Genomic DNA, 15,429 nt, shown 5'->3' on the forward strand with positions numbered 1-15,429 from the left:
CTCAGTGCAGCCCCACTCCCCACAGCTCTCCTAGTGTATAGGTAGACTGCCCATGTCAATCATCTCTGGGGTACAAGGATCCTCATCTAATGGAATGACGATACTGGCTTAGGGACTAGGGTAATGACATGCTACTACTTCTTTATGAGGAGGGCATGGTGCTTTCCACCGTAGCTAGGAACAGGATGGGGAGTGTGGGGCCAGTAGAAGAGTGAGGAACAGGGATGAAGTGTTCTGATTCTTCTCTCGCAGCTATGGCAGGTGGGAGAAATATTTTGCCTGAATTAACAAGTTTCATAAAGTCAGGAGTACAGAAAAATAATTGGATTTGCTGTGGCGCCCTTTACTTCACTGGATGCTTCATCAAGGGGACAGAGATGTAAAGACTCAAAGAATTGTAGTTTAGCCTACTCTGGCCTTGTGTACTGTAGTCTTTTTTTGGTGTGTTTGTGGTACTGGGGATTGAATGTAGGGGTCCCCTACTACAGTCCTTTTTAGTTTATTTTGAGACAGGGTCTGGATAAGTTTCCCAGGCTGGCTTTGCACTTGGGATCCTCCTGGCTCAGCCTCCCAAGTTGCTGGGATTACAAGGTATGTGCCACCATGCCTGGTGTTACTGATACAGCTTTTTCTTTCTTTTTTTTTTTAAGCTTAATTTTCAGATGAATAAGTAATTACCAGCAATTTATTCTTTCCTGTTTGGCTTGCATTTTATGGTACTTATTGCTCTCTAAGGCTTGATAAAGACTTGTAGCTATATTAGACAGCTTCAATACACACTTTTCCCTTGGTTGCCAGAACTACTATAGGATTTGAAATGGTTTGATTAAACTACATCCCTAGAGACTGCGGTCTAACTCAGGGGAAGAGTGGAAAGCTGGAAAGTCACAAAAATCTGGGAATTGTTAAAAAAGGGTGTCCCAGATCTCCTCAGACTCCTCAAAAACCATGATAACACCATTAATGTTAAGGTTTTTTAAAATGAATTTTGATGTCACAAGAGAACACAAAAACACTTGCCCTCCAGCTATTAGATTTACCTTCTGTCACCCTTACCCAGTGAACAGTTCTGTATGCCCTCTTGCCCTTACTTTTCTTTACCTCTTCTGGGCTTCCTTGTTGATGAGGTCCATTTCTGAGGTTCTCCTGAACATTTCCTCCTGAACCCAGTATCCTTGGTTACCTGGTCCCAGGATTTCAGGTCGGCAGAGCTCCTTGCGGTTGCAGCGTTGGTACACAGTGACCAGACGCCGAAGACGAGCTGTGAGAGCAGATGGAACTGGCCAGGGCGATTTGTCTGGGTCGGAGCCATCCTGGGCTTCAAACATCAGTGAGGATATTAGTATTTATAAACAGAGCTAAAACAAGTGTGACTGTTTTGTTTAAATAAAAATAAAAATAAAGCTGACTCAGGAACTTAATCAAAGTAACTGCTATTTTAACAATCAGCCCAGGAGCTAGGCGGAGGGAGAAAGACTGCAATTTTGCTTTAGAAACAGCCTTAGGTTGTGGTTGGTGTTATCTCTCAAATACACATGTCCCTTTCTGTGGGGGCAGAATTTGAGGACCTTGAACTACAGCATAGGAATGAGTCAACTCTGTCCCCTTCTCCATATAGAACTATTGGCTTCGGTGTAGTTGGTTCTTCCAACTGCCAAAGCCTCTGGTCAGAATAAATTCAGAAAACATTAAAAACAAAAAACAAAACAAACAAACAAACAAACAAAAACTACAAAAACCAAACCTCTATCCTTAAAAAAAAAAAAAAAAAATCAATGAAATAATAATTTCTTTTTACCTCAGACTCCATTGTAATTTAAGACATCATTCATTTTAATTTTGTATTTCAATGCTATGTAAAGGAAGCCAGAGCCACATGTGACTCCAGTTAAGTTTAAAAAAGCTCAACTTATGTGATTTTTAAAGAGTCTTCTTAAAAATTAGTGTTTTTATTACATGTAGACTTCAGGATAACTATCAAACTGGGACCTTACTTTTCTTTGCCTTTAGAAGGACACAGTCTCACCTGCCCGGCTGTCATCCTTCTTTTCACCAAATATGCCATCACCTCCATCATTGGAACTTTCCTAGGGATAAACGAAGCCATTACATCAGCAAAACTGAAGATCAGAAGAAACTGCCTCAGAGAGGCCCTATATAACAGGAATAAGCATGCACAAGAGACATCCTTCCTGTGAACATCTTAAAGACCAAGATGGTACCTGATCAACACAGCTTACTTATGCACAGTTTAAAAAAAGTCAGCAAGCAGTTTATTTGAAATAAGTTTTTTCTTCCCCTTGGAATGATTCTTATCATAGAGATAAACTGGCATGCTCTCCCTGGCAATTACATTTTACAAACATTATTTTAGCTGTGAATTTAAATATTTGCTTTATCTTCATCACTTAAAATTCAATACTGTCATTTCACAGAGGATATGCCTGCATTTTTTTTTTTTGCTGTGAAAAAGTGTCACGCTCATGTTCATTATGGTTAGCTCACTTCACAGCAACAGACACTATTTTCATAAAACATGACTGCTCCAGACATGAGACCTGATGGCGCAAAGCCCTAGGAATTTAAAATTAAAATCACAATTTGAAACTCCAAGTGAATCTGGAGTAAGATCACAGGCACAGAGCTTGTCCAAGTTGGTGCATTTGTCAAGTGGGTGCTAATCGGTTCCTTCCTGAGCCATGTCTTGGTTTTAGGCATGGAACTTGAAAAACTCCTTACATATGGTACATGGGAGCTTGGGGATGGGAAGAAAGAACATACTTTTTTTTTTTTTTTAAACTGAACTCTATTTGTAACACTGAAAATGTTTTCTGACTACTATTTTTTGACTGAATGATGGCACAGAATGACTTCAGGAGTCAAGACTCTGCTGTATAACAGCACAGGGTCAGAGAGAACGAGAATAACAAAGTGTAGTCTTTATTCATTTTGTGTGGCCCTCAAGTTAAGAATGGTTCTTACATTTTTAAGTGGGCACAAAAAGTGAAGAGTATGTGACAGAGATAATATGTGGCTCTCTAGCCCAAGAAATTTAGTACTTGGTCTTTTAGTGAAAGGGTCTGATGCCCCTGGAATATGAGACCAGTACTTTAATAAAGTAGGAATGAACAGATTATGTACAACTGTCAGTAGTTAAAATTCAAAACACTCACTCTGTTGGGAACCCTGATATCATGGAAGGGCCCAAGAAAGAAAACTCTGAAAAGATAAAAAGGACAGGAGTCCATTTCCTTCCCCTCCGCCTTTTTTTTTTCTTCTTTCTTATGGTATTGAGAACTGAACCTAGGGCATTTTACTACTGAGCTATAACCCTAGCCCTTTTTTATTTTGAGATATGTTCTCAGCTAAATTACTGAGGTTGGCCTTGAACTTGCCATACTCCTTGCTATCTCAGCCTCTTGAGAATGGCAATAGCTACTGATACTAATAAAACTGTTAAGCATTGTGCAAAAAAACTTAATACAACTTAGTTTCATTTAGTTATCTGAACTATCTCATGAGGTAAGAACAATATTTTCCTCATTTTGCAGATGCAGAAAACAAGCTCTAGAAAAGTTCAGTAATTTGCCTAAAGGTAATATAGCTAACAAGTCGCAGAGCTGAGATTTAAACTTAGGCAGTCTGATATTGAGAGTCAACACTTCAATTCTCCAAATTATCTAAAAAAGGGCAACAAGAGAGGAAAATGTGTTCTGAAGAGTCAAAACACAGAACCAGGAAGCACGAGTAAATTCCCTTCCCTAGGCCAGAATTATTTCCGGCCATCTAGAGTCAATAAAGAGAAGAAACCTCAGGATGATCTACTGTACCATTTTGAAGGGGCACTTAAATGTGCTCTGCCATCCTGTTCCACTATTTAGGCAGTTAAACAACAACAACAACAACAATAAAACCCCAAACCAAAACCAAAACTTTAACTTGCTATGCCTTATAAATCTTCCTGTCAGAACACTTTTGGATATGCTAAGTATTTGTGAAAATTCTTTCAATGCTGAAATTTACAAGTATAGATACTTCCAACTGAGAAATGTTTTATAGCCTACAAAACAGAGGCAGTGGGCCTGAGAATAAGCATGCTCCTTATCACACCATAGTAGTGGCTGATGTGGGCATCATTTATACCCCAAACCCATGGGTGGAGGCTCCTAGCCTGTGTGAGGTAGTTATACAGGGCATGCAAGTTTCCCTTCCAGTCAATCCACAGTTTCTTTCAGTGCACAGTAGTAGACCTGTATAGCCTTAGGCAAAACTCTCAAGTAGAGAAAGCTTCTGGTATTAGCAAGTGTCTTTTTCTGTATCCCATCCTCTCTCTTAAGAAATGACAGAATGAAGAAGACTAAGTTTATCAGTAGCTCAAGTGAAAAATGTCAGAATTTTAGTTAAAATGAATATGTGAAAAGCTAAAGCAGCAACAGTCCTGGATCACAGGAAGCCAACAGGCTCTTGGCATATAGAAGGCCCTTGTATCTCAACTGCATGTTTACATTTAGAACCTCAATTTCTGCTTACATGACTCACTCAGGAAGAAATGTTCATGTCAGAAGTATGAGCCAATTGTTTCAGAGTGAGGGGCCTCAGAAAGTGCCAACAACAAAGGACACTGGTTGGTTATGACACGCAATTTCTCCATCCTGGGAACACATGTGGTTTGGAATCCAGCAGCCCACTGCTCCCTGGCCTTGGGCAAGTTGTTTTGATCTCTCTCAAGCTCATTTTTTTCTTTTGCAAAATGGAGACAACAGTGTTACCTTCTAGGGTGATTATAGGGCACAAATGAGTACAAATATGACAAGAATTTAACCAAATGCTGGCACAAAGCAAATGCTCATCAAATGGTAGCTGGGACTGAGGAAATACTGAGAAACAGTCCAGCTACTAGACTGGACTGTTTCTCAGTATCACTTAATAGTTCTCTTTTAACTTGAATATACGCTCTAAGGAAGGCTTCATAATATAGTAACACTGCAGCAATCTGCAAAGGCCTACTGAGCACAGGTAAGTGGTCAGATCCTGTACTCAATACTTTATATGCATTTTTTTCATTTCTTTATTATAATAATTCATTTTAGACAGGAGGAAGTTGTAGGAATGAGGAGGTAGATAATGTCATTCCAGATTGCACTATTAGTGGTGAACATGGAATTCAAACCCACAAGATCTGACTTGAGAGAGTGAATTCTTGGCCACGGTACAGTACTGCTGTGGTGGATGGAAAAACTCTACAAAGACTTCACATGCATTGTCTATAACTAAAGTGACTTAGTTCTTACTTCCCTACTGGGACATGGGGCTCCATTTCCTTATCTGAAATCAGCAGGTCTAGTGCCCTTGTTTGTGACTGCCTCTGAGGCCTGCAAGCATCCCCTTTTCAGTCTTGGCCTGGCTGAGGCAGTGGCAGTACGGACCAGGTGGGGCCTGTAGGCACAGAGTATCTTCTATGCTTTCATAAAACCCCAGAGCCAATGCAATAGGTGGTATTTGCTTATTTGTGAAAATCCTTTCAATGCTGAAATTTACAAGTATAGATACTTCCAACTGAGAAACATTTATAGCCTACAAAACAGGGGCAGTGGGCCTGAGAACAAGCATGCTCCTTATCACACCATAGAGACTTCCAATTGAGAAATGTTTATAGCCTACAAAACGGGGGCAGTGGGCCTGAGAATAAGCATGCTCCTTATCACACCATAGTAGTGGCCAACTGTCTTCTTATAGTTGGCTAATAAGTGTCAGGAACTTTGCTTGGTTCTGGGACTATGACAGCAGAAAAAATAGAATCCTTACCTTCTGGAGCCCAGTGGTTATGAAACAAAGACGATAAATAGTGTTCCTACAGTATTTTAAGTGCTCTTAAACACGGTGGGAAAACAAGAAAAGCCACCACCTTTGCCAGACCCAAACCAGGTAAGGGAAAGACATCTATGAGGCATCCTGTAAGCTAGATACTGAAGGATGCATAGGGTTTTTGCCAGGAGAACATGAGTTCTCTGTGTATAGGCATCAAGATGTACAAAGGCAGAGTTAAAAAGACCCCACTAAGATTTTCATTTTCCAGGAAAATCAAGCATGCTACTTGTGTATAAACTTTGTACTGAAAGTAGATACATATAAAATGTCATAAATATAAAAATCCAAGGATTTTATTATGGAGAAACAGCATGATTTAGAAAAAAATGTGAACAGGGAAGACACTGTTCTTGTGTCTTCTGACTGTATAGTATTTTTTGCAGCTGACTATAAAACTATTTGAGTTCCCTACATTAGGGATAAGAATAAGGCCTAATTGAAAGAGAAGTATGCGTTGGTGAGTGTGAAAGTATTTCACATACAAAAATTACTATTTGAGTTCAGAGAACTTGCAACCTCTTAACTCACGAGAAAAGACTATTTGTTTGGTTCCTAAAATTTTCTTACAATGAAACATGACCATTTTGGACATAAAATTTTCTTGCAAGTTTTTTTTCCCCCCCCCCCTGATATCTCATTGGGCATGATTTCATTTTTCTATCTACAGGCCTTCTGTTCTGGACAGTACCTGAGACCCAGCACAGCCACCTGTGGTAGGAACTGCAGCACAGCAAGGACAAGTCATGCTTATTACAATATAATTATATTAATTGCAGTTGTGCCATTACTTATTGCTACATCTCTGAACAGAGATGCTACTCTCCCTATATAAGTTTGATAAAGATTTTCACTACAGTTCTGGGCTCCAGACCATCCCAAACCCAAATAAATACAAGACTAACTGGTTCACTGAATCCAGCCAAACCTGTAATCTTGCAGCTAGTAACTGCTTACTGATCAAAAGTGCTACTGGCATTAAAACAGAGAAAGGGCAAGAAAAGGAGTAGACCAGATAACTCAGAAGTCCCTTCTAAGCCTAAAAACACTCCATTTTTCTAAATGCCACATTTTAAAAGAATGAGTACAGTGCACTCCAGAAGAGACCACAAAATAGCAAGGGATCTGGAGAGGATATGAAGAAATACAGAGGAATTGGGGATATTCCATCTGAAGAGATTTAGAGATTAACAACAGTAGCTGATCGAGAGTGTAAAATCCTACGGAACCAAATGTGAGGCAGACTCCTGGTTTGGTATAAGGCAGTGTCATTCACCATTGCAATGGGCTAGCTTAGAAGGTAGCATGTTCCTCTTTTATTCCTGCATGGACTTAGAATGATCCCGACAGTGATGCTGTACAGGAAATGGCACACAATGCTAAGACCCCACCCATCCTAATGAATGGTACCTATCTATGCCCAGGTCTGTTTAACTGACCCATTTGAGAGGCCCTTTACACATTACTTTGGGCTTCTTTAACCATGTACTGGGGAGAAAACAACTAACCAGGATCTGCAATGCATACTGGTATAGGGCAAGAGGGTGGAGTAGCAGACCTGGTTCAGACATAGGCCATTCCTCTACATGTGCTGTAAATCAAATACACTGGAAATCAAGTTAAACCTATTTATGATCTGTCCACCTTAAAATCCAGGAGAAGTCACTTCCAACTCCAACTGCTTTTGCTCAGGTTTTAAGGATTTGAGAAGTAAAAGAAATAATATGTGCACTGAGAGGTTGGATTTTAACTGTCAAGACCAGAACCCAACTTCCTTCAGGTCTAGAGTCTAAGGCTTCATGCTGATTCATTTCAATCCACTGTTTCTCAAGGAAACATGTCCTTGGAAAACAATTATTTTCCACTTTGGGAAAGTGATATCATTGTTACTGTTCTTTTATTTATTTATTTATTTTTTTGTGGTGCTGGGGATTGAACCCAGGAACTCAAACATGACAAGCAATTGCTCTATTACTGAATCATATCCTTAGCCCCTCATTGTTACTATTATAGGAATCAAAACTGATAGAAGTCAAAGTAAATACTATACATTCTGCAAGCTAGAATCAAGAGAATAGAATAGAAAGAAGTGATAATTCTGGGGTAGTGATCAGAAAAGAGGGCTCTGGCAATGAAGCCACTTGGGGACAGTGCTATACTAACCCTTGGGATCCAGAATCCATGGAATTATAACAGATACAACTACTGCTCAAAGCCAGAGATTTGGTCAAATGATGCTGGGGCACAGATGATGTTTCAAATTGCTTATGCAAAGTTCCAGAAATTAATTTCAAAAATGCAACGAAGACTTCTCTGGGATATGTACATTTCCCTATTCCTAACTCTAACTACAACTAAAAGCCCTGGACATTATACATAAAATAAATAAAAGTGAGTGCTAGTGGGAAAGAAATGAATCTCATGCAACAGAAACACTATGTTAGCCTATGAAACAGATAGTTGATAATAGCTGTATATGCTGGGTGGGTTTGAAATATTTAAGTTTAGAAACAAGTTAAAGGGATGGTAAACAGCCTTTTAAAAAAAATCATATCTACCAAAACCCAGAAAAAGATATACTTCTCCATAATACTGTTAATTGTAAAAACAATTCAAATACTTTTTTTTCTTGATTTTAAATTTTTTTTTTTTAGTTGTAGGTGGACACTATGACTTTATTTTTATTTATTTATTTTTATGTGGTGCCAAGGATTGAACCCAGTTTCTCACCTGTGCTAGGTGAGCACTCTACCACTGAGCCACAACCCTAGCTTCTGTTTTCTTGGTTTTGTAACATGCAGATTGCTTAATCACTGTTAATTTCTCAATGTGCTCTATAAAGAAACTCAATTTTTAACTAACAACAACAAATAAAAGAAAACTCTGAAAGGTGAAGAAAAGAAGGCAAGGCAAACCAGGAACCTCTGGACCCAGGTAACAACATGGATGAGTTCTCTGTTTTTTTTTTTTTTTTTTCCCCTTTTGTCTCATCTATCTCAGATTTGGAGGTAGACTAGCTCTGTGGAAATGCCAGAGGCTCCAACAAAAGCCTGTTTCCTCTAGCAAAGGATCAGGAAAAGAGGAGGTTAGGGACATAAAAAAAAAAAAAAAAAGTTAGGATAAAAACTGCATTACTCCAGCCCAATAACAGAAAAAACTGGCTCACCCTACTTAGCCAGCAAAGGCCGAATGGGGAATCTAGATGTCTACCTTCTCTGGGTGCCAACAGGGCTCCCAATTCCCCTGTAGGGGTGGTGCTAGGAAAAGAAAGCTAAGTAGAGAGCCAGGACCTCTGCCCCTGATAGGTAATAATGAGCCCTGGCCCTTCCATGGTACCAGCAAAGACTAATGTGGGGGCTCAAATTTAATTCCTGTTTAACAGGTGTTAAAGGGAATGAACCTGGAATCTGAAGGCCTACCCTCACATCACAGAAACAAAGTGGATCTCCAAACCTTGTTCCTGTGCCAGAGAGTTGTCAAAGAAGCCCATTAAAATACAAGGTTCAGGGGCTGGGGTTGCAGCATGGCAAGGCCCTGGGTTCAGTCCTCAGCACCACATAAAAATAATAAATAAAATCAAGGTATTGTGTCCAACTATAGCTAAAAAAATAAATATTAAAAAAAATTACAAGGTTCAAATAAGTTCTAGAGTTCACAAAATAATACCCCCAAATGTCCAGGTTTCAATGAAGAAGATCAAGATCACATCAATATCAGAAAGATCTCAAATTGGAGGAAAAAATGAGAGTCAATAGATCCCAACACAGGGATAATAGATTCTTAATTATCCGAATGAAGAATTTAAAAACCATCAATAAATAATTCTGAACATACTTCTTGCTAAGCAAGTGCAAAGAAACAAAAATCAAAACCAAAGGGAAATTTTAGATTTGAAAAATACAATAAATGGAAGAAAAAAGACTCATACATACATTAAAAAAAAGGCTCACCAGAAGAATGGAAGAGAATAAAAAAATAATCAGTAATTAAAAAAAATTTTTTTAGTTGTAGATGGACACACAATATTTTTGTTTATTAATTTATTTTTTATGTGGTGCTAAGGCTTGAACCCAGTGCCTCACCCTGCAAGGCAAGTGCTCTACCATTGAGCCACATCCCCAGCCCTATAATCAGTAAATTTTTAGAATAATACAAAGTACTCAATGTGAACAATAGAAAGATAAAGAGATCTAAACAAACAAAAAAACCTCTATAGCTAATATTATACTTAACAATGTAAGACAAATGCCTTCCTTTTAATATCAGGAAGGAGGAAAAGATGTCTATTCCAACACTCTAACCCAACACACAATTACAAATTTTAGCCAGTGCAGCAAGGCAAGAAAAGGTAATATAAAGATCAGAAAGGAAGAAAAACTGTCCCTATTTTCAAATGACATGGTGTTGACAAGGAAAATCCCAAGAAATCTAAGGAAAAAAGTTCCTAGAACTGATAAGCAAGTCCAGCAAAGTTGCAGGATGCAAAATAAACATACAATATCAATTGCATTTCAGTATAGTGACATGTGGACACTATAGTTAAAAACACAATGGTATTTACACTTGTTCCACAGAAAATGAAATACTTGGATGTAATCTAAAACATGTACTGGATTTGCATGTTGAAAACTATAAAATGTTAATGAAAGGAAAAAAATGAACCTTGAGCTAATATTCTTCACTTATGTGAAAATTAACTTAAAACAGATCATAGACTAACGTGTACAACTTTAAAACTTTTAGAAAAAAAAAATCGAAGAAAATCTTTAGATGTAAAAGGAGGCAGGAGTTCTTGATCCATAAGACCAAACTGATAAGGTGCCTTCATAAAATTAGTGAAAGACAACATGAATAGGCTAAAGTGGAAACCAAAGGAAAATATCTGTAAGTCATCTACCTGAAAAAAGACTAGTATCTGTAAGCTACAAAGAACTAAATAAAATATTAACTTAAAACCCACAAACAACAAAATTAGAATATGGGCAAAGGATATGAAGAAACACTTTACTGAAGAGGACATCAAGATAACAATTAAGCACATAAAACAATGGTCAACGTCATTAGCCATAGGGTAATACAAATTAAACCCACAATGATACCAATCAGAATGGCTCAAGTTAAAAATAGTCACAACACCAAAAGCTGCTGAGGACAGAGAATGTGGAAAAAGCAAATCATTATCCATTGCTAGTGGGAATATGAAATGGTACAGACTCTCAAAAAGCAGGCAGTTTCTTAAAAAAAAAAAAAAAATTAAAATGTACCAACTTTACTCTTGGGGCATTTATCACTGAGAAATAAAATTGAAGGTCCACACAAAATCTGTATGCAAATGTTTTTAGAGGTCTTATTCTTAATAGTCAAAGAGTAGAAATCACTAAAATGTCCTTAAATGGATGAGTGATAAAACAAACTATCCTTCATCCACACTATGGAATGCTACTCAGAAATAAAGAAATGACTGTATGGCTAACATCGTGGGTGAATCTTCAGGGAATTATGCTGAGTGAAAAAAGCCAATCTCCAAAGGTTACATCTGTATGATCCCATTTACAGAACATGCTTAAAATGACAAAATTATAGAAATGGAGAAATAGTTTGATTGTCAGGGACTAAAAAGAGGTGAAAGTGACAAAGAAGTAGATGTGGTTATAATATAGCAAGATGATAATCTTTGTGGTCATGAAATTTCCTGTACCCTATCCATGTTAATATTCTGGATGTGATATCATACTATAATTTGTAAGATGTTACTATGTGGTGGGGGAGGGACTGAGGGGAGGACTAGATAAAGGAAATACAGGATCTTTTTACATTATATTTTACAACTGCATCTAAAGCTACAGCTACCTGAAAATTAAAAAAAAAATTAAAAAAATGTTAAATTAGAATAAAAATGCAATGCAATCTGAATGTTTGAGGTTTCCATGGTAAAATCATGGGGGAAATACAGTGCAGCAGCAGCAATGCCACTGAGTCCCTAAGCAAGGGTTCTCTTTGGATATGAAAGAGCACATCTGACTCACCGTTTGTTTCTGGAGGCCATCTAATTTGTCCTCAGCATTGTCTTCTTTATCCGTGCTGCCTCTAAAATAAAAGCAATCACATACCATATAGGAATTATTTTGCCACTAGGATGCTTGAAAGAGAACCCCCTACTCCAATCACTGACTAAAGGGAATATTAGTAGATCCCTTCCTTCACAGGCACTCAAAATCTTAGTTTCCCTTATTAAAGAGACACTAGGAAAAAATGAAACTATCATTAAATGGTGTCATCCCTTCTACAGGGAAGGACTTCCATTCAGCTGAGATTGTGGCACGAGGCACTGGCCTCTTGATCTACTCAGGCAAGTTCAGAAGCTGGCTGTTCAATACTATCAGAATAAAGGTAATTACTTCCCATCAAGAGCTATCTGATAAAAGAACAGGTTCTAGACAAAGCTGTGCTAAAAGACTGAGGCCTGATGCACCAGCCCCAGATCATAGTGGACTGAATCTGCCCACAGAATGACTTACATCTGGCAAAGGATACCTTTCTGGCGAGCTCTTTTCTACCACTGAGAAGGAAGAGCATTTTGCTCTCTGCCATCAGGTACATATGGCCATATTAGCTGCCTAATGTCTTCTCTCTCGTGAACGTTAACTATTTTTGATGTCTGTTTTTCATCATTCTTTTCAAAATTGACTTCGAAATATTCCTGTCCCAAATACGCTTATCTTTGGTGCTCAGGTACTAAAGGCAGGACAATCTCCTACTTTCAATGCTTAACTATAGAAAGAATAGCCCACAAAAATGTAAGCTTTATGCCACATTCAGGTACTTGTCCCAGGTGGTGTTTTCCCTCAACTGGTGAACCTAACATAAAGATCATTAGTCATTTGGGCTTTGTTAACATCTCCCAGAATGTATCTTTATTATTTGTCAACAGAAAATGCCTAGGGGGCAAAGAATAGCATGACAGCTAATGTGGTTTCCCAAGGGTTAAAGAATAGGTAGAAAATTCATGTTAACTCTTTTTTTTCCTCAAAGATAGTTAGGGGCTCTGGACAATGTAATTCTCTCATGGTCAGGCCTGACCACAGTCCTTGGCAATGCCAAGTAGTATGGGGGAGAAGTTGGGGCCAAAGGTCTACTAAACACACGCTAAGAGATATGTTACATTTCCTAAAAATATGTATATTTTGGAGAACTGCTGATTTTAGCTATTATGTTACTTTTCCTAAGAACTTATGGCTGTTGATGTTATGCCTACAGTAGATGAAAGTCAGCCAAAGTACATTTCTGCACCAAACCCAAGGATAGGCTAAAATGCACAGCCACCAAGCAGTGAGTCCTAAATCTACCTTACTCATGGGCCATACTGGAATTTTAAGGTCAGGAAACCTTTACTTGCTGTGCCTCTTAGTTTTTTGTCAGGTATGAGAAGTCTGAATTCTTCCTTGAGAATCCTCTGACCAGAAAAGAAGTGAACCTGGTTAACAAGTTGTACAGGATGGTGGGCAGCTTGAGGAACCCATGAAGTAGAGGAATTGGTAACTGGTTCACAGTATTTGGAAGTTAAAGAACAGGTCTGAGGCATAGTAGTGTGGATCCAAAGTAGTGATTTAGGAAGGTAGTGGCATTGCAGCAAGGTTTAAGGGAGACGCTGGACACTGAGGAAAAGATAAACATGCTGGATGTACATGGAAGGGGTTATAGGTTGGAGGTATGGCATCTCACACCACGGTCAACCTACATGCCTTCTTACCTTTCAGGAATGTCTGAGTTACCATCCGTAACACCCTGTTCTGCAGAAAGGGACTTCTCATCTGGCATCCCGACTTTCTCCAGGAAACAGAGTGCTGGGTCTGCTCTCATGGCATTGTATCTCTCATAACCTATTTAAGTAATGAGAAATGTCAGAAGTCATGTTGGAACACATCAAATCTGCCATGGGCCCTAGACAGTCACTTTGTTTTCCTTATTAAGTGAAAAAACAAAACGAAACAAACTCAGACAAAAAATACTGCTTTAGGATTAATGGGCTCCTTTGAGACTTCCTAATAGGGAAAGATTCTGGAGACAAAGCAGACACCCCCGAGCAGGCCTCACCAAAATCAAGAGCTTATGGACTGTGTGTCTATGAACAGATGTAGGATCCAGATACAATTCTCACCTGTCTGCTGCTTTCAAATAGCAGAAAGAATCAGACAAGTTGGCTTTGCAACCTCTTCCTCATATCCCTCAGCTCTGGATACCTTGTTATGTCCTAAATGGGCCTTCTGTTCTTACAGTCCAATTTTATTCCATGTGTTAGAAAGGTAAGCTGAACAAAATGGGGGACACAAGGGCTGAATTATAAAGAGGATTACTATGATTGCTTATTGGGTTAAAGTAAACCTATTACCTCAGTATTCACAAACTCAGTATGGAACTCTAATTCACACTGGCCAAGGCTTTGGAATTACTTCTCATCAAATTCCCAAAGTCAACAGATGGAACACTTTAACCCAGAAGAAAGACCTCAAAAGGGATGTGAAATAATGAAAAAACATTTTTTTTTTTCAATTCTATAAAATCCAAGCATGAGAATGTGTTTTTTAAAATTGAATCTAATGTAATCTTATAATGAGATAGAATTTGGGGCCATGTAAAACACTCAAATCTAATGTCATACTAAACTATCTTGGAGGGAAACACTTCAAGATCATCAAAATCCTTGTGATGATTCTCCTTACAAATAAAGTCAATCTCTAGTTCTATATTATGCATACTGCATGTAATGAGAGAGCTGAATATAAACAATAATCAGCCTGGTTGTTAAGAACAGATCTGATTTTACTTTGTTTGAGTATTCCATTTTTATCTTGGTTTTGTTTTTATATTACTGTTGATGCAGTTGTATCCTACACATCTGCAGGCAGCACCTGGTACTTTATCTCCAAGGAGCTGCAGGTACTTCATCTTTTAATCCAAACTGATTTTCCTGACATTTCCATGACAGGTACTGCCCAATGAGGCACATGGCATATGAAATTACAGTGCTTCTTTATTTGCTTATTCCCTAGGGTAATTATTTGATTACTATAAATGTCTCTCCTGAGATTGTGAGCTCCATAGAAATAGAATCTCTGTTTTGCTTATTATAAATGTCTAGTATCCAGCGCAGGGCCAAAACACTGCATATACTCAAAAAACACCTGACCGGATAAGTCAGTTTTGCTCAGATTTCTTCTGTTCCAAACATCATGGTGTGTGTTTGGCCTCAGCTCACATCAAAACAAAAATTTCCCCAATACACTTCCTGACTTAAGAAGTTTCTGTCACTGCCTCCACCTGCCTCTTTTCATGAAAAGAGGGGTGATTCATCTGATAGTAAGATAGTGAAGGCTATTCTCTGCTGTCCTTATCATCGAGGGAGATTAGCTGTCACTAAGTGTCCTACCTTCATACACTTGTGCTTGACATGGCAAGAAGTAGGCTGGGGCACTTCTTGTGCCCTCTGGGTAAGTTCCAACTTTGTAGACTTTCTCTTGTTACATATATGTGAGTCTGAAGTTTAGAGACAGAGTCTGCATTTCT

The 15,429-nt window shown here is 38.4% G+C and overlaps 1 protein-coding gene across 1 annotated transcript in view; it reads right to left on the bottom strand.

The window, feature by feature from the left end:
- Chd6 (chromodomain helicase DNA binding protein 6) overlaps positions 1-15,429 on the bottom strand; it is a 222,271-nt gene that overhangs the window by 22,183 nt on the left and 184,659 nt on the right. The window contains exons 26-29 of the mRNA XM_026383173.2: positions 13,616-13,745; positions 11,892-11,952; positions 2,027-2,087; positions 1,102-1,318 (exon numbers count right to left, since the gene is read on the bottom strand). Coding sequence (XP_026238958.2) covers positions 1,102-1,318; positions 2,027-2,087; positions 11,892-11,952; positions 13,616-13,745 — 469 coding nt within the window. The remainder of the gene's footprint in view (positions 1-1,101; positions 1,319-2,026; positions 2,088-11,891; positions 11,953-13,615; positions 13,746-15,429) is intronic.

Source organism: Urocitellus parryii, chromosome 6 (assembly GCF_045843805.1).
Source record: "Urocitellus parryii isolate mUroPar1 chromosome 6, mUroPar1.hap1, whole genome shotgun sequence".
Classification (NCBI taxonomy): Eukaryota; Metazoa; Chordata; class Mammalia; order Rodentia; family Sciuridae; genus Urocitellus; species Urocitellus parryii.